The sequence below is a fragment of the Oncorhynchus tshawytscha genome, linkage group LG16 (assembly GCF_018296145.1).
Source record: "Oncorhynchus tshawytscha isolate Ot180627B linkage group LG16, Otsh_v2.0, whole genome shotgun sequence".
In the NCBI taxonomy this organism is placed as follows: domain Eukaryota; kingdom Metazoa; phylum Chordata; class Actinopteri; order Salmoniformes; family Salmonidae; genus Oncorhynchus; species Oncorhynchus tshawytscha.
The window spans coordinates 9925663-9944008 of NC_056444.1; the positions used below are offsets into that span (position 1 = coordinate 9925663).

The 18346-nt window shown below is 40.7% G+C and overlaps 3 protein-coding genes across 5 annotated transcripts in view; 2 read left to right on the top strand and 1 right to left on the bottom strand.

Annotated features, from left to right (window-relative positions):
• Nucleotides 1-18346, top strand: part of LOC121838762 (importin-4-like) — a gene marked incomplete at its 3' end in the record, with an annotated part of 71871 nt that overhangs the window by 42250 nt on the left and 11275 nt on the right. The window lies entirely within an intron of this gene.
• On the bottom strand, nt 431-8155 carry fen1 (flap structure-specific endonuclease 1). The gene is made up of 7 exons (XM_042298592.1): nt 8126-8155; nt 2730-2815; nt 2466-2532; nt 2189-2320; nt 1832-1983; nt 878-992; nt 431-683 (listed from the first exon to the last, which is right to left on the bottom strand). Exons 1-7 carry the CDS (start codon nt 8153-8155, stop codon nt 606-608), a joined length of 660 nt encoding a protein of 219 aa, XP_042154526.1. The 3' UTR covers nt 431-605.
• On the top strand, nt 4257-9415 carry tm9sf1 (transmembrane 9 superfamily member 1). 3 transcript variants are annotated; one of them, XR_006079025.1, is made up of 6 exons: nt 4257-4345; nt 7354-7396; nt 7972-8186; nt 8356-8464; nt 8575-8701; nt 8832-9415. XR_006079025.1 is itself a non-coding variant. In XM_024374211.2 (4 exons), exons 2-4 carry the CDS (start codon nt 8384-8386, stop codon nt 8939-8941), a joined length of 318 nt encoding a protein of 105 aa, XP_024229979.2. In that variant the 5' UTR covers nt 7691-8186; nt 8356-8383; the 3' UTR covers nt 8942-9415. The 3 variants fall into 3 exon arrangements, 1 of the variants encoding a protein (XP_024229979.2); XR_002948211.2 differs by lacking the exon at nt 4257-4345 and having other exon boundaries at nt 4848-7396; XM_024374211.2 differs by lacking the exons at nt 4257-4345; nt 7354-7396 and having other exon boundaries at nt 7691-8186.

Genomic DNA, 18346 nt, shown 5'->3' on the forward strand with positions numbered 1-18346 from the left:
ATATGCAAACATTTCTAAAAACCTGGTTTTCGCTTTGTCATTATGGGGTAGTGTGTGTAGATTGAGGGGGGAAAGTATTTAATCCATTTTAGAATAAGGCTGTAATGTAACAAAATGTGGAAAAAGTCAAGGGGTCTGAATACTTTCTGAATGCACTGTGTGTGTGTGTGTGTGTGTATATATATATAGAGAGGGAAAAAAAAGACAGTATTAATTTAACATGATGCTTTTAAAGTCTACACAAGAACGGAAATGTGCTATAAAAACATTTCCCCTTTCTAATGACTCTATACTCTAGCACATTTTGTTTGTCATATTGATAATGCAACAAAGCTTCAGCAAGAGGCATCTCCCTCTCCCCTAGCTCTGACTTGAATGAGAATGCATGTTACATTTAATTTGTTATAATTCAAATTCAAGCCGAAATCCATTATTTTTTAAAAATATTTTATTCAAAAGAATAAACATTCATAAAACTTGCCTAGTTCAACATGAAAAACAGACTTGATCAGACGCACTATAATTGTAGTAAGTAATTGTAGCTAAGTGATTCATACACTCCTGCACCAACTTCTGCTATACTTGCTTCACTTCCTGTTTGTAGTCTATTTTCCCTTCTTAAATTTGCCTGGGGTTGCACCGGTCTTCTGTTTCTTCTTGTTGGATCCCTTTGTCTCAGGTTCCTAAACAAGGAGGAAGTAGAGGATTATTTTAACATGGATACAGTATGGTCAAGAGACTTCATGTTGTTGTTTCTCTCTCAAGACAATCTGTAATAGAACAAACTGTCAACCATTTAGACTGTTCAGGTTTCTAGCTCCACTTCCCTCCCTCTGTGTGCCATGCTGTCAAGTATGTGATGTAGTGACCTAAGCACCTTGCGTTTTGATGACAGAGACCCGGTGATGGTGAAGAAGGTGTCCAGTCGTCCCTGTGTGCTGCCCTGTCGGCTCTTCAGAATCTTCTTACAGCCGTTCTTGATGCGGTCCTCACTGAAAACACATCACACACACACCTGAAAGGATGAGTCACAAACTTCATCACTCACACATGCATGCATAGATTCACATTGTGATATTGTTGTATTGAACATGTTGTGGATGTGTGGTGGTGTAGAGATGTTATATGATGTACTGTTTAATCTTTAGTTCATTCAGTACAAACGTAGTTCACTGTTTTATCTTTGGTTTTTACATATAATGTGGGTGCTTTGGTGTGTTTGGACCCCAGGAAGAGTAGCTTAAGGGGATCCATAATAAATAGAAATACAAAATACCAACCACGGCATAACATGTGGATGTGGTGTGAAATTGGTGTGGCAGGTAGCCTAGCAGTTAAGAGCGTTGGCCCAATAACCGAAAGGTCACTGGTTCGAATCACTGAGCCAACTAGGTGAAAAATCTGTCGATGTGTCCTTGAGCAAGGCTCTTAACCCTAACTGCTCCAGTAAGTCCCTCTGGATAATAGTGTCTGCGAAAATGTAAATGTTAACATTTAAAACAGTGAAAAGGCAGCAGAGGTCTACAAGCACTGCACCACTTAGAATAATTGACTGATTTAGAACACAGAAGTGTGACTGAAGCATCTATTCCACTATTTACACCATTTGGGGCAAATCCCAACTTCCACTTTAGTTGAATTTCCCCTTAGTCATGCGATGACATCAAATGGGAGAATTTAGGACTCGCCCCTGCCATTCTAAACTCACATAAATCATTAGGTAAAGAGTATTAAAGTTCTGTTTGACACAGGTGTTACTTTTATGCCATGTAAAAACATATATATATATTTTAAGGGGCCAATAATGTTCATTGCTCAGACTATCAGTCACCTGAACTGTTTCTCTGCACACATGAACTGGATGAGGGCATCCTCGTTAGGCTCGCTCCACTTGAGGTCTACGGTGGAGCAGTCCACCACGTCAGGCTGCAGGAACAGCCCTCTGGCTTCCTTATACAGCCAGTCCTCTGGGGCAGGGTGCTTCTGCAAGGGGCCAAGGAGACAGACACTCAGACTGACTTCTGGGACAGGGAGAACTGCTGCATTGTTGTTTTGAACTTAAACTAAAGACTGTTAGTAATGTGAGAGTGTCCTGAATGTCTGCGCTGAAGAGGAGCAATGGAGACAATGGAGAATGTAATACAGTGAACACTACTTAGCTACGGACAGTCAGTAGAGCAGTACTCACAGACGGGTCGATGTTCTCCAGAATCTCCTCGATGGAGCCGTGTTGTCTGATCAAGTCAATGGCTCTCTTGGGCCTGATTCCCTTGATAGTACCACAGTAGTCACAGCCCAGCAGTATGCACAGGTCTATGAACTGAGACAGAGGCGAGAGAGGGGAAGAGTGAGTGGCGGAGGTAGAGGACTACACAGTTACAAACAAAAAGGTCATGGTCTGATGTCACAACATGACATTATACTGACAGTTCTTGACCACAGAAGACGGGTATGTCTGGAGATACCTGCTCATGGGTCAGATTAATGTCCTGCAGAAGGCGACTGAACAGGAACTCCTGGATAGGAAGCTTTCTAGGATAGAGGAACATAAATGTTATAAAACTTTTTAAAAATATGAATATCTAACACACATCAAATACAATAACATACACCGCTTTTTCTACTGTTAAAATAGGACCACAAACTGTATGGCTGTGATGCTGCAAATACTGTATAATGGGATGAAAAGATAGGTAATGATTAAGGTAGTATAGGAAGTGCAGTAGTACTTGGCTTCGCTGGCAGTGAGGTGCCTTAGTAGGACCTTCCCAGCCTTAACCAGAGCAGCGCAGCTCGCCTCAGCCTCACACGGAGCCTAGATGGTGAGATGGGAGATTGTATCTTCACTATCAAAACAGAAATACTATCAGATCCCCCAAATGGGCACATTTATGCCGACATATGTACGCAAGCCAGGTAGCCTATAGGCCTACTTCTAAGCATAATCAGGTGCATGTCCTTACTCAACATTGACAGGAACGCTCCAAACAAAAGACAATGACTAAATTGAATTGACAAAAGTCTTAAAGGGAATGACATAAACCTTTCATTGTTTCTCACAAGTGTTGCATAGGTTGTCCACTGTGCAAACAATGTGTCCACTCTGACAACGAGAATGGTAAAAGGAGTAATAATATATTGAATGCATTAAACAGAAATGACCGTAACCAAACAAACATTGTAGATTAAAAATTATAGGAAGTAACAGTAAATGTAACTGGTGATAACCATATCTACACGTACATACTACCTCAATCAGCCTGACTAACCTCACTGCCAGCGAAGTCTGTATGTAGCCTCGCTACTGTATATAGCCTGTCTTTTTACTGTTTTATTTCTTTACCTACCTATTGTTCACATCATACTTTTTTTGCACTATTGGTTAGAGCCTGTAAGTAAGCATTTCACTGTTGTATTCGGCGCACGTGAAACTTTGATTTGATATATGTAATGGGGAATAGACAAACTAGCAATCAAACACTAACAATCAAATGCAAACAATTCACACAATGCAGTTATGAAACAATGAATGTGCACAAATTGGCGGGAGAGAGCACATTCTGGAGACAGAAGTACATTGTGCATCTGGATGCCGCATGGTCAATCTGACGTCTGCACCTTTACGGTGATACCGCCTCTGCAAAAGTCAGCATTGCTGTTGTGAAGGAAGTTGTCAAGGAAGTGAGTTTGTGTTTAATCAGGTTGTACCGCCCTCACCTACCGTCAACCAATCATGTCAATGCGGAGCTATATAGAGCCCTCGGCATTGTTACAACATTTGGGAGGCGCATGGCATTGCAGCACAGAGTGATTTGGCACACAATTCCAAAGATATTTTTTTGTTTACTCAAATGGATTCCAATGGACATTGGCTAGTAGCGGTCATCAACCACATGGACAGAATATTTGTGTTGAGTAATGTATATGGATACTGTTCTAGTCCTCCAAATAACTTACTTCTAGAGGAAATTGAAGAAACTCTTAAAAGTCTTTTGAGAAAATATCCGTCCAGTCAGATTATAGCTGGTTGAGATTTTAATATGGTTTATTCTAATGAGACTGATAGATTGCCTCATAGGCCTAACATTGGTGTGAACACGTTCGTGAATTTCTGTCAAAACCCGGACTTAATTGACATATGGAGAGTTAAAAACCCTGGAGAGAGACGATACACATGAAGTAATAGAAGTAATAGAGATTGCAATCTCTACAATCAAGAATTGATTTGTGGGTGATAACCTGAGTTTGTGTCTTGAGCCCAACACTGTAGAGGTAAAAATATTGCCTGCAGTCCTGACGGATCATAGAGTCATATGGTTGACTGTAAGAATGTGCAGCAATGATGGTAAGAAATACTCAGATCAAGGGTGGTTATTGGAAATTAAATAACTCATTGTTATTGCATGATGATTTAAAAAATGGGATTAAGAATATAATTTCTGTTTCCTGGATTTTAGCTACATCTAATGCAGAATTTGGTCAATATTGGGAAGTGTTGAAATGTAAAATCCGCTCAGCCTGTATTACTTCTGGAAAACGAGAAGGAGAGGAAAGAAGGAGATGTGAGGTAGCTGAACTCTCTAAGACAAATGCGGATATCACAGTGTTTGAGAATCTTGATTTTATTGAGAAAGCTAAATTGGATGATTTACAGAATCAACTAGATGGCCAGGTCGCCATTGTAAATGAGAACTTGTTCTCAACTTGCCTACCTGGTTAAATAAAGGTAAAATAAATAAATAAAGATACATTGTATGAGGAAAAGGCTAGAGGAGCGTTCATAAGATCCAGAAAACAATGGCTTGAAAAAGGTGAAAAGAACAGTAGATACTTTTTTAATTTGGAAAAGGGAGAGGGGAACTCAACACACTTCGGAAATGTAAGATTAATGGGGTTACCACTGAGGATAGAGAGTTGTTATCAGACTTTACCACTAAATTGTATTGAGAATCTTTACTCCTTAGATAACAATTTGGGTGACTCTAAGGATCCCCTTGATTCTATAGAGAAGGTTAATTCGGTTAGTGACGAATTCAATCGGTCTTGTTGTCAAGATTTATCCATTATGGACATCCAGTACGGGATTGCTCAGTTAAAAAAATAACAAATCTCCAGGTTGTGATGGATTAACCTCTGAACCTTCTCTGAAGAAAGAGCCCCATTTTTACTTGAAACCTTTAAGGAGGCTTTAAAGAAGGGAGAACTACCTGCCTCTTTGAAGCAAGGGGTTATTACTCTTATACCTAAACCACACAAGGATCTCTTAAATCATGATAATTGATAACCTCACTTTTTTGGAAAAATGTGTCACAAACTAGATTAGCATTGGATATCGTGAAGCAGTTCTCCAAAATCTCAGGTTTGGTATTAAATCTTTCCAAATGTGAGATGTTTGTTTTGAAAGGAGCTTTCAATCCAGCAGAATGTAGCATCTCTGAAAAAGATACTGTAACCTACCTCGCTGTAAAGATCACTAAAAATCTGAAGCCTGTGAATGATCTTAATTTGAACGTTGTAACTGAATCTGTCAAAAAAAAATCTCATGGTTAGGGAGGGATTTAAGTCTTCAAGGAAGGGTGCTTTTATCCAAAGCTGAGGGGCTATCTCGTGCATCCTATCTTTTTTTAATCTATTGACATTCCCAAATCCACTTGCTGTATCTTAGATAGGCTATTGTACATGTTCATATGGAAAAACAAGCCACATAAGATAAAAAAGAGATGTTTATCACCAACAGGGTTTGTGATGGCGCTCTAAATGTCTTAGACTTCACTCTTTTCAATCAGATATCAAAAATCAATTGGGTTGAAAGGTACATAAAAAATCCTCATAGTTTCTGGAAAATTATACCTCATTTTGTTTTTCAGAAGTTCGAAAAGCTTCATTTTTTTACTACAATGTCCATATATTGTTGGTAAACTTCCTGTGAAACTGGCAGCTTTTCACAAGCAGGCTTTAATGTGCTCGGCTTTGTTCTATAAACACAACTTTTCACATCATACATGTTTTATATGGAACAATGGGTCGTTATTACATAGAAAAAAATATGTTATATTACCATAAATGGTTCTCGAAAAACATTATCCTTGTCCAGACAATTAGTTATTATTAGTGGGAACCTATTTACGTGGAGATAATTTATGGAAAGATACAAGGTTTTAAGCGAGGAATATGACACTGTTATTAAAGCTATACCTAGTGGGATAAAAACGTTTCTTCAGAATATTGTATATTTTGGAATATCTCCGATTGTAGGTGATATCCAGGTAAATGGCATTGGTCTACTAGATACGAAATTCAACAATTGTTTATTAAGGGATATTTTCTACAGGAAGTCTATTCCCTCTGCGATATTTTGTTGGCCTTCATCGTTTGATGTAAACTGGAGCCGTGCTTGGCTCACTCCACACACATTTATGGTGACCAATAAAATAAAGGAGATGTCCTTTAAGATTATCCATAGATTATATCCGTGTAATAGCTTGATTTCTAAATATATACCTGATGTTACCAGTGAATGCAGTTTTTTTTAACTAGAAACGGAATCTATTGAACACTTATTCTGTCACTGTTTATATAGTGAAGTGTTCTGGACTGATGTAAAACTATATCTTGGCCTCAAATTGCATACAACCATTGACATTTCTAAGTTTGACATATTATTCTACTACACTGATTCCACAATTGAACGTGAGTATGTCATAAATCTCTTTATTTTAAGAGGAACATCTTTCTTACACAAATCAAAATTTATGAAGAAAAAGCCCCTTTTCTCATTTTTTTAGATCTGATGTGGAATGCTATTTAGAGTCATTAAAACGTATACAAAACAAAATGTAAAAAAATGTATTCGCTACATGTCTGTATTTGAATTGATATGTGGATTCGTTTTTTTCCCCATTTCTTTGTGGAATCACTCTGGCTGTTATGTTTTGTATGTTACTGTTAATAAAAAAAAATTTTTTTTTAAAAGGATAAAATTAAAAATAATTCAAAAATAAACACAGGACGGTTCTTATTATAGCTCAGTACACATTACAACAGTGAATATGCACACTCAAAATATGATATATTATTTAAATGGACAAATATGAGGGGTTAATGAATAATCATTTGAAGATAGATTAACGAGGTGGCAAGGACAAGTTTTGAAACTCTGTATTGGAGGTGTGTTTTTTGCTTCTTCACCCCGCCCACTCCGAAAAAGTCAGTTGTCGTTATTTGTATTTTTTAAGGTGAGGTTTCGGTCTCCTTCGATTCATGTGTCTTTAAAAGTACGAGACATATCTGGATTCCTATATAATGGAAGTAGCACAATCGAACCTAAATTATAATTTTTTTATCAATATTTAGATGAATCCCCGCAGGACATTGGTGAGGAGGAGAGAGGAGTCGAGTAAGTATTATTGGGCCTGGAATCTGAGGAATCCAGAGGACAGACAGGTTTGGTTGCGTAAAAATAAGTACGTTCTAGAGCTAGTTGATGAACTGTAGATAGCTAGTTCCTCGATGTACAGTTGAAGTGGAAAGTTTACGTACATCTTAGCCAAATACATTTAAACTCAGTTTTTCACAATTCCTGATATTTATTCAAAGTAAAAATTCCCTGTCTGGAGTTAGTTAGGATCACCACTTTATTTTAAGAATGTGAAATGTCAGAACAATAGTAGAGAGAATTATTCATTTAAACTTTTATTTCTTTCATCACATTCCCAGTGGGTCAGAAGTTTACATACACGCAATTAGTATTTGGTAGCATTGCCTTTAAATTGTTTAACTTGGGTCAAACTGTCAGGTAGCCTTCCATAAACTTCCCACAAATAGGGTATATTTACTTATGGTGAAATGCTAATGTTTTGCAATAGTGTGCTGTAATCCCTGAATATGCTTCTAGTATTTTTCACCCTTGACCTGTTCAACTCTTGCGGTACTGTATTCTTAATAAATTGAAAGTCTATTAATTTTCAACAGGGCTCGTAATGGCTGAAATGGAGCATCCTACACAGCAAGAAGTCTGCAGGATGATAGGCTATTGCACATTGGTCCTGTGTCTCATACCACAGGTGACATAGGTTATAAGCAAGGGGATCCCGAAACCCTATACGTCAACAAAGTTGGTCCTTACCACAACCCGGAACCCCAGGGAACGTATCATTACTACATGTTGTCTGTTTGCAGGCCAAGAGGTCCGTGAATACATATGAATATGCAAATACATGACTAATGATTTTATGCTTGTACGGCTCTTCAGTTAACTGAAATGTATGTTAGCAGTACTGTATATAATATCTCCATTAGGACTTAGCATATCATGTCTGAGAAACTTTTTTCCTCGGGTGCTCCTATGTCCCTTAGTGTGGGAGAAGTGCTTGATGGAGATCGGATGAGTCCCTGTATAAAATCAAATTCTGGGAGAATACAGAGAAAAACAAGGCACTGCCAGCTAAGTCTAACAGAGAAAGAGGTATTTGCATTTGGACTAAATACACACAACTTCACAGTACATTGCATAATTGAAAGGTGTACCTGAGTCTAATTGGTGACATATTTCCTTTTATGTCTCCTTTCTTGTAGGTGGACCAGCTCCGAGAGGCCATAGAGGAGCTGCGTTACTTTGAGTTTGTCCTGGATGACATTCCCATCTGGGGCTTTGTGGGGTACATGGAGGAGAGTGGCTTCCTGCCTCAAAGTCATAAGGAGGGTCAGCTGGTTGTTCTTCAGTTCTATCTCCCTTTACATCCCAGTACAGACCCATATGGCTTAGCCCAGATACATGTCTACGTGCTCTCACTGTGTGTGTGTGTCTGTCTGTGTCTTTTATGTGTACACAGGTGGGGCTGTGGACACACCTGGACTTCAACATCATGTTCAACGGCGACTCTGTGATCTTTGCCAACGTCTCAGTGAAGGACTCCAAGCCAGTGCCCCTGGAGGAGGGTAGGGTGGCGGTGGCTCCAGACACTGGGTGGTGGGGGCAGGCTGGCACTGTCCTTAACCTACAGCGTGCACTGGTTTGATAGCCCTCTGACCCATGCCCAGCTGGCAGAGAGGCTGAGGGATTACTCGTTCTTCCCCAAGACTCTGGAAATCTACCTGGTACTGGTGGTGCTACTGCTGGGCTTTGTCATCATCCTCACCCGGGTCCTCAAGAACGACTCCTGTAGCTTCTACACACAGATACATGGCCAGAGCCTGGTCTGGAATATCCTCCTCTACACACAGATACATGGCCAGAGCCTGGCCTGGAATTTCCTCCTGACTCTTCTCAGGTGACGGGACCGATTTGATTTTATGAATCATGCCATACATTCCGTAAATGTTCCATATATTGTACATTTAATGTATTTTTGTCAATTCTTGTAGAGTTTCAATTACAATAAAAAATGTACACAGTATGTGTGTATTTTCAGCAGGATGTGTGTAGTGTCTTGAACTGTTCAGTTTCAATTAACCTAAAGCCTCTCTCTGCTCTCCATCTCTGCTTGCACCTGACTCTGCCCTCTTCCCCCTCCCTCCCTCCTCTTCTCTCCCTTCTTCCCTCCCTTCTTCCCTCTCTCTACCCATCTCTCCTTGCTACCACCCTCTTTTCATCCTTCCTTCATTCACTCCCTCCCTTCCTGCCACCTAACCTTCCATCCCTCCTCCAACTCCCTTGTTATGTATAAAACTAATCGATCACATGGCCTTTTAGTAGCTCAGTAATTTGTCACAGAACGCTGAACAACACCCAGACATAAAGAGTATATTCTGTATCTCTGACGTATTGCCCTAACCTCCCTCAGTGCCATCTCAGTGGAGCTGTACTACGTGGGGCTGCGAGCATTACACCCTGTGTAGCATCATCCTCGTGTTATACGCCTGCATCTCGGCGGTGCTCACCTACTTCATTCGCTACATCAAATCAAACTTTATTTGTCACATGCGCCGAATACAACAAGTGTAGACCTTACCGTGAAATGTTTACTTACAAACCCTTAACCACCCTTAACAAAAATGTCAAAATTTTTACCAAACACAATAAAATAACAATGGGGGTACCGGTACACAGTCAATGTGCGGGGGTACAGGTTAGTCGAGGTTATTTGTACATGTAGGTAGCAGGTAGCCTAGTGGTTAGAGCAGGCCATGAACCGAAATGTTGCTGGATCGAATCCCCGAGTGGACAAGGTAAAAATCTGTAATTCTGAACAAGGCAGTTACCCCACTGTTCCCCGGTAGGCTGTCATTGTCAACAAGAATTTGTTCTTAACTGACTTGCCTAGTTAAATAAAAAAGGCAGGGGTGAAGTGACTGCATAGACGTCTACCGCATCCTCAAGATGGACTAAGGGTATGGACACACACCGGCCCAGTTTGAATGTTTCAGGTTTCAGGTTGGGTTTCCCTGCTCAGACGTTGCCTGCATCAACCAATGGTTGCACGCCGGGCACCAGATTGCTCTAACGAGGTGGCTAGTAGATATGTAAAATACCTATCCAGGCATTGTAAGATCTGACATGTGTCAGGAACATCCGAGTAGAGGAACACACCCAATGCTGGTCCTGTCTTTTGAGGTAGTTAATCTGATTGGTGGAAGCAAAGTTCAAAGGGTGTTTGCTTATCCAATCACATACAGGCCAATGATCGCCTCAAGGAAGTTGGGAAAGATGCATTTGGAAATGACTAACAGGGCTGTGTACAGACCTCCTGTGGGGGGAAAATAAATATAGATGTCAGACAGACTGCCACAAAGGCTGAAAGGGGATGCAAGGAATTATGTTAATGGCTCTAGAAGGGGATGAAAGTGTATGACGTGAATGTGTCAGTGTGACGCAGGCTTGCGGTTTGGCAGAAGGATAAGTTCTAGCATGATGTAATGTCAGTGATGGACCAATATTGTGTACCATAGTTGCCATCGACTGAGTTGGTTCCAATGTAAATACAATCTTTTCAATAAAGACATCTATTACAATGAGATAGATATAGCGAGTAATACGAGATATACACACACACACACACAAACCAAGTATTGAGTCAGTGTTTGCTCTGATAAGACATGCTTTATTTGTACAACCAGGCCTTGTTTCCCCTTTGCAAGAGTGACAGATCAGGCAACAAGATGACATTACCAACAATCCTGGTCGAAGCGTTCCATGTAGAGCTTTTAACAGTTGGCGGGTTCTCCAAAAAACTGCCCCGTGTAAAGACAAAGAAAAGTAAATCCCACCAACATGGCCACATCATTTCATTACAGGTGGACGGTAAACCAAAAGGGTTTATGATCCAAATAGAAGAAGAAAAAGCATAAGGCATAACTAAAGGTATGGGGAAAAGGTTGGGGAGAAAAAGAGGTACAAATTCTAAAAAGTTAAAAAGAGAAAGGTCACACGTTCAATTCTAAAAAGTTAAAAAGAGAAAGGTCACACGTTCAGATGTGTAGCATCTGTAGTTAAGTGATGGCTTAAAAAAAAAAAAAAACAGCCTGCCACTTCCAACATAGACAGTGAAAAAGTTTGTCAGAGTTCCGTGTAAAAAAGCACAAGGAGCAATGACCTCTTCAACGATATTAAATACTCTGGAAAGGTATTTTTAAAAAAAATAAGGCAACATTGAGATAAAACATATGAATAAGGGATAAAAGTCCAAACAGACCTGCAAATTTTTAAGATGGATTGATATAATTAGCCAACACCGCATTATTTGAGAATAACCTGTGTCTGAATCTCAACCTTAATTATAAGAATCCTTCCAAACAGCATTATTTGAGAATAACCTGTGTCTGAATCTCAACCTTAATTATAAGAATCCTTCCAAACAGCATTATTTGAGAATAACCTGTGTCTGAATCTCAACCTTAATTATAAGAATCCTTCCAAACAGCATTATTTGAGAATAACCTGTGTCTGAATCTCAACCTTAATTATAAGAATCCTTCCAAACAGCATTATTTGAGAATAACCTGTGTCTGAATCTCAACCTTAATTATAAGAATCCTTCCAAACAGCATTATTTGAGAATAACCTGTGTCTGAATCTCAACCTTAATTATAAGAATCCTTCCAAACAGCATTATTTGAGAATAACCTGTGTCTGAATCTCAACCTTAATTATAAGAATCCTTCCAAACAGCATTATTTGAGAATAACCTGTGTCTGAATCTCAACCATTATTTGATAACCTATCTCAACCTTAATTATAAGAATCCTTCCAAACACATTTGGAAAACAGTCGATTTACCACTAAGACATTCCCCACCGAGACATGTGTATTATTGGCTAGCATTGTGAAACAGGGTCGCATGGAGCTGTTGGTATGAGTAGGGCTCCTGTCGTCGTGATGCTGGAGTCGTGTTTTACACTGTCCATGTTGTAGCCCCTTGCTGTGCTGTAGAAGCCATTAGTGGGGCATGGCTGGTGGCAGGGGCCAGTGTTCCCAGGGGCCTCGCAGCCCAGGGGCCTCTTCATGCAGTGGCCTGGGTGGGAGAGGGGGATGGCTGAGGGTATCCACCGGTGGAGTAAGGCAGGTTCTGCTGGCGGCTCTGGAGCAATAACTGTAGTTTAAGATAAATGTAGTCTTGTACAACATAACCAAACATATCAAATAGGAAAAGAACATGTCTGTTGTGCAGTTTTACACAGCATTATAATTGTGCTCACCTGAGGGCGTGGTGGCATGTTAGGGTAGCCAGGGTTTGGATACCCAGCAGATTCCCAACCGTTGTCTTTCTGGTGCCTTTTCAGTTTCATCCTGCGATTCTGGAACCAAGTTTTTACCTACAAGACATGCATATAATTAGTCAACATCTGAAGTAAATACCAGCTAAATGTATGATTTGACACAATGGTGAAGAGTGGGTTACGCTCATAACAGTAGGCTAATCAATCAACTCACCTGTTTGTAAGTTAGCCCCGTCAGTCCAGCCAGGGCCTTCATCTCAGCAGGGGATAGGTACCTCTGCATGTTAAACCGATGGGTCAGGGCATCCATCTGGCCTGTTGAAAAAGCAGTCCGAGCTTTTTGTTTGGGGGTGTCCTTGTCCTCTTTCTCCGGTGGGGCGTTGTCCTCACTCCCCAGAATTTGTACGCTTGTGTTCTCTGGATAGGAGCTGGAGACAAGCTCACTACCATTTGGCCTTCCACTTTCCATCTCCTCTTCCAACTCCCTTTTCACCCAGGTGGCAGGGTTGGTTTGAGGATAGATTTTATCCGAAGTCCAAGAATCTGCGCGAGAAAATAGGAGAAAGTTATTTACACTTGTCGGTACATAAAAGTCTGCATTTTGGCTTGGTTGGATTTGAACAGTTCCACAGGGTGGCGCCATTGTCCATGCAGTCTGACTAAAGGTTAAGAGGGGACACTTTTGGCGGTTCACAAGCACAAACATGTAGTTAGCAAGATGGCGTCAGATACTCACACATGGACTTTGTTTGAGAGGGAGATCGCAACTTTCGCCAGAGACCCAGCAAATGCAAGTACAATAACTACCACTATGTCGACCTAACAGTCTGCTTCATAGACAATTCAAAATCAAATGTATATAGCCCTTCTTACATCAGCTGATATCTCAAAGTGCTGTACAGAAACCCAGCCTAAAACCCCAAACAACAAGCAATGCAGGTGTAGAAGCACGAACTACCTAGAGTACTGTAGGCCGTATATACACGGTAAGAGACCTGCTCTTAACCATATTGCACAAAACAACTAAATGTAATGTCAACTAGCTTGGCTAGCTAACGTTATTTACCTGGTGATCTGTGCAACACTGGATCTCTTTGTGTAGTGTAGTTACCTGGCTGCTCGATCTCCTTCGGTGGTTGATCAAACGGAGTCCGGTTGTGGGGAATGAAAATGCCTCCACTTGGAGTATGGCTCTGAGGGTCGCCGAGATACATGGCAGGACCTGGGTGGTGGGAATTGCCATTACCAATGTTGTGTTGGGGATTCCTGGGTGGGGATTGATGCGGCGCTTGCTGGTGGTAGCCGCCGCTGACCCCAGAGTTGGGAACGGCCTCTGCCCAGCCTGAGATGTTGGGATGATTATGCTCAGGCCCTGTTTGGTACATGAGACCATAGGAAAAAGCATGGTAGGATGGATTGTAGCTCACTGGTGACTTCCAATCTGCCATCGCTTCCACAGTTCCTCTTCTTTGCAAGCAAGAAATGTCCAAAAAGCCCCCCTAAAGTAAGGATGCTGTAGCCAACCTTCCGGAAGTTTGAACGCTTCTTGGTGTAGCTAGCTAGTATAAACTAACTACCGACTGCTGGAAAAAAACGAAGTTTATCGCTTTGAAGAATATTTATACTGTCCATCGAATCTGGGGGTCTTGTTTATAGGGCAAGGTGTGGGTCAGGTCTCAGCCAATCATCAAGTCTTCCATTCAGGTATCGGTATTGAGGCCCCGCCCCTTGAAAGGTCTGTTCAGGAGAAATTACATTTTTGTAATTTAATCACTGCCCTGAACTTTTAATGTATTTCTTGAACTAGTAATTCTAAGAAGCAAAATAAGCAGCAAAAAACAACATTTTTTTATCAGAAAAACTATTTGATGGTTGATTTATTTTGGTGCAATTTATTAGTCATTATCCAACATATATATCAGATATCCATTAAATCCTCACTATTTTATATTTTAAAACATATGAGTTTAAAAGTTTCATTAATTGGAAGTAACACAATGAGTGGACACTTAATGGTCACAGTATTTTGTAATATTTGCAACTGTTCGTGTATCCCATATTTTATCCTGTCTCAACCTTTGATTAATGTGTTGAAGTTTAATGAGTACAGTTTTCTGCTTAGTCTGCTTCTCTTATATTTTAATTTGTTAGCTCTATAATTGAAATTTCAATCATAGAGTCATATCAATTCTATGTGTAAAGCCTCATTTATAACAAATGTCAAACAAGTTTACATTTCCGGCTTGGATCATAATGTTCATTCTCTCACATCCCTGCCATAAAGTGTCTCTTCAGAGCTGCCATAAAGTGTCTCTTCAGAGCTGTCCCATTGCCTCAAGGCAATAGTGACCTCAACAGTTAATGTGACCAAGGCTGCTGGTGGTGCATTATGCTTGAATTGTAGAGAAAGGCTACAGAAATGTGTGTAGCAATGGTGGTAGAAATACTGTAGATGTATTTATTTAATCTGCAGAAATGTGTTGACTAGTATGTAGCCTAAAGACTATGTTTTATTCTCCCTAGTTTTGCCCAGACATAGGACATAGACCTGGGTCGGGGGACAACTCCACTTGGTTAGATGTGATTATCACATATGCATCTGTGTTATTTGGCTTAAGAGTGGAAATGGAAGCAGGAATCTATATGTTTCTCACAGCATGCTGTTGACGATGCAGTTAGCATAACTCAAAACACAAGATACGTGATCACTGATCACTTTCTACCTGAGCCTTTATCCCTTCTCAAATACAGATTTTTGTAGTTCAATTCAGACAACTTGGAGCCAGATGGCTACAATGGCTGGACATGTAAATGCAGTGTATAGTCAGCACCTGGTAGCAATGCTTTCACATACTGGACCAAACTGGCCCAAGAATTACCATTCAAATGCTTGCTTTTAGTCTACCTCCATGGCTGCATTGGAATTGTAATTGTTCAGTTAGAGGTGAGAATATGTGACTATTGAAATAGCTACTGATCTCTCCCTGGGCAGAGGGGGGTAGAGGGGGGTGATAGGTGTGACTGAAGCCTATCTATTCTCAGCAGTTTGTGGGTAGAACTTTATTTGATTGTTAAAAGGTTAAAATCGGATTGTGTGAACGTTTGGTTTTGCTGCACCAATGAAGGGAGAAATACTTATTATAAACCGGGTTGATGGAGCCCTGAATGCTGATTGGCTGAAAGCTGTCGTATATCACACCTTATACCACAGGTACTTGTTTACTGTTTCTAATGACTTTTGTAACCAGTTTATAATAGCAATAAGGCAACTCGGGGGTTTATGGCAATATTGTGTACTGTAGTTGACATCGACTGATTTTGGGTCCAATGTCAATACAATCTTTTCAATAAAGACATATTTCTATTACAACTTAACACTTTAAAAATGACTTACTGATCTAGATAGAGTGAATAATATGCAGCTGTAGTACAGTTAGTCTCCATTTACTTTACATGGACCGCTTTGGGATAAATACAAATCAGCCAAGAATGCAAATGGCTGCTGAAATCCTAGCCAATCAAAGTTACTGTCTACCTTTCCACTCTGAACTAATTGGAATATTGCAGCACCTGCTGCCCTCTTAATACCGCACAAGTTGTCGAGGTCCAACCTAAAACCAAGTATTGAGTCAGTGTTTGCTCTGATAAGACATGCTTTATTTGTACAACCAGGTCTTGTTTCCCCTTTGCAAGAGTGACAGATCAGGCAACAAAATGACATTACCAAAAATCCTGGTCGAAGCATTCCGTGTGGTTCAGTGTAGAGCTATTAACAGTTGCCAGGTTCTCCAAACATGTCTGCCTATGAAAGAAAATGGCTGAAAGCCATGGTGTATAGCACCTTATACCACAGGTACATGTTTACTGTTTCTAATTACTTGTTTCTAACCAGTTTATAATAGCAGTAAGGCAACATGGGGGTTTGTGGTATATACCACGGCTAAAGGCTGTATCCAGGCACTCCATGTTACATAATGCATAAGAACAGCCCTTAGCCATGGTATATTGGCCATATACCACACCCCGCCGGACCATATTTCTTCATTGTAGTACAGTAAATAACTTTTTATAGGTATCATAGGACAATTCAGGCCACTTGGAGACAGATGTCTACAATGGCTAGACATGTAAATGCAGTGCATAGTCAGCACCTGTTAGCAATGCTTTCACATACTGGACCAAACTGGCCCAAGAATTAAATCAAATCAAATCCAATTTTATTTGTCACATACACATGGTTAGCAGATGTTAATGCGAGTGTAGCGAAATGCTTGTGCTTCTAGTTCCGACAGTGCAGTAATAACCAACAAGTAATCTAACTAACAATTCCAAAACTACTGTCTTGTACACAGTGTAAGGGGATAAAGAATATGTACATAAGGATACATGAATGAGTGATGGTACAGAGCAGCATAGGCAAGATACAGTAGATGGTATCGAGTACAGTATATACATATGAGATGAGTATGTAAACAAAGTGGCATAGTTAAAGTGGCTAGTGATACATGTATTACATAAGGATGCAGTCGATGATATAGAGTACAGTATATACGTATGCATATGAGATGAATAATGTAGGGTAAGTAACATTATATAAGGTAGCATTGTTTAAAGTGGCTAGTGATATATTTACATCATTTCCCATCAGTTCCCATTATTAAAGTGGCTGGAGTTGAGTCAGTGTCAGTGTCAGTGTGTTGGCAGCAGCCACTCAATGTTAGTGGTGGCTGTTTAACAGTCTGATGGCCTTGAGATAGAAGCTGTTTTTCAGTCTCTCGGTCCCAGCTTTGATGCACCTGTACTGACCTCGCCTTCTGGATGATAGCGGGGTGAACAGGCAGTGGCTCGGGTGGTTGATGTCCTTGATGATCTTTATGGCCTTCCTGTAACATCGGGTGGTGTAGGTGTCCTGGAGGGCAGGTAGTTTGCCCCCGGTGATGCGTTGTGCAGACCTCACTACCCTCTGGAGAGCCTTACGGTTGAGGGCGGAGCAGTTGCCGTACCAGGCGGTGATACAGCCCGCCAGGATGCTCTCGATTGTGCATCTGTAGAAGTTTGTGAGTGCTTTTGGTGACAAGCTGAATTTCTTCAGCCTCCAGAGGTTGAAGAGGCGCTGCTGCGCCTTCTTCACGATGCTGTCTGTGTGAGTGGACCAATTCAGTTTGTCTGTGATGTGTATGCCGAGGAACTTAAAACTTGCTACCCTCTCCACTACTGTTCCATCGATGTGGATAGGGGGGTGTTCCCTCTGCTGTTTCCTGAAGTCCACAATCATCTCCTTAGTTTTGTTGACGTTGAGTGTGAGGTTATTTTCCTGACACCACACTCTGAGGGCCCTCACCTCCTCCCTTGAATTACCATTCAAATGCTTGAGTGCTTTAGTCTACCTCAGTGGCTGCATTGCAATTGTAATTTGTCAGTTAGAGTTGAGAATATGTGATCATGTTGAGACTATGGGACTAATGACATAGCTACTGATCTCTAACTGGGCAGGGGGGAGTCATAGGTGTGGGGTGTGTGTTTGGCAGATGGGGGGGGGTCGATAATCGATTTCTTTAGTGTCCGTGTCTCTTTTGTGACCTTTATTAAAAGGTGCGAATTGTCACCTCATACTACTACTATGCATGTCAATTGAGACATGCTCAACTACAACAATGTTTTTACAACTTGAAAACGTGTAGAATTAGACACG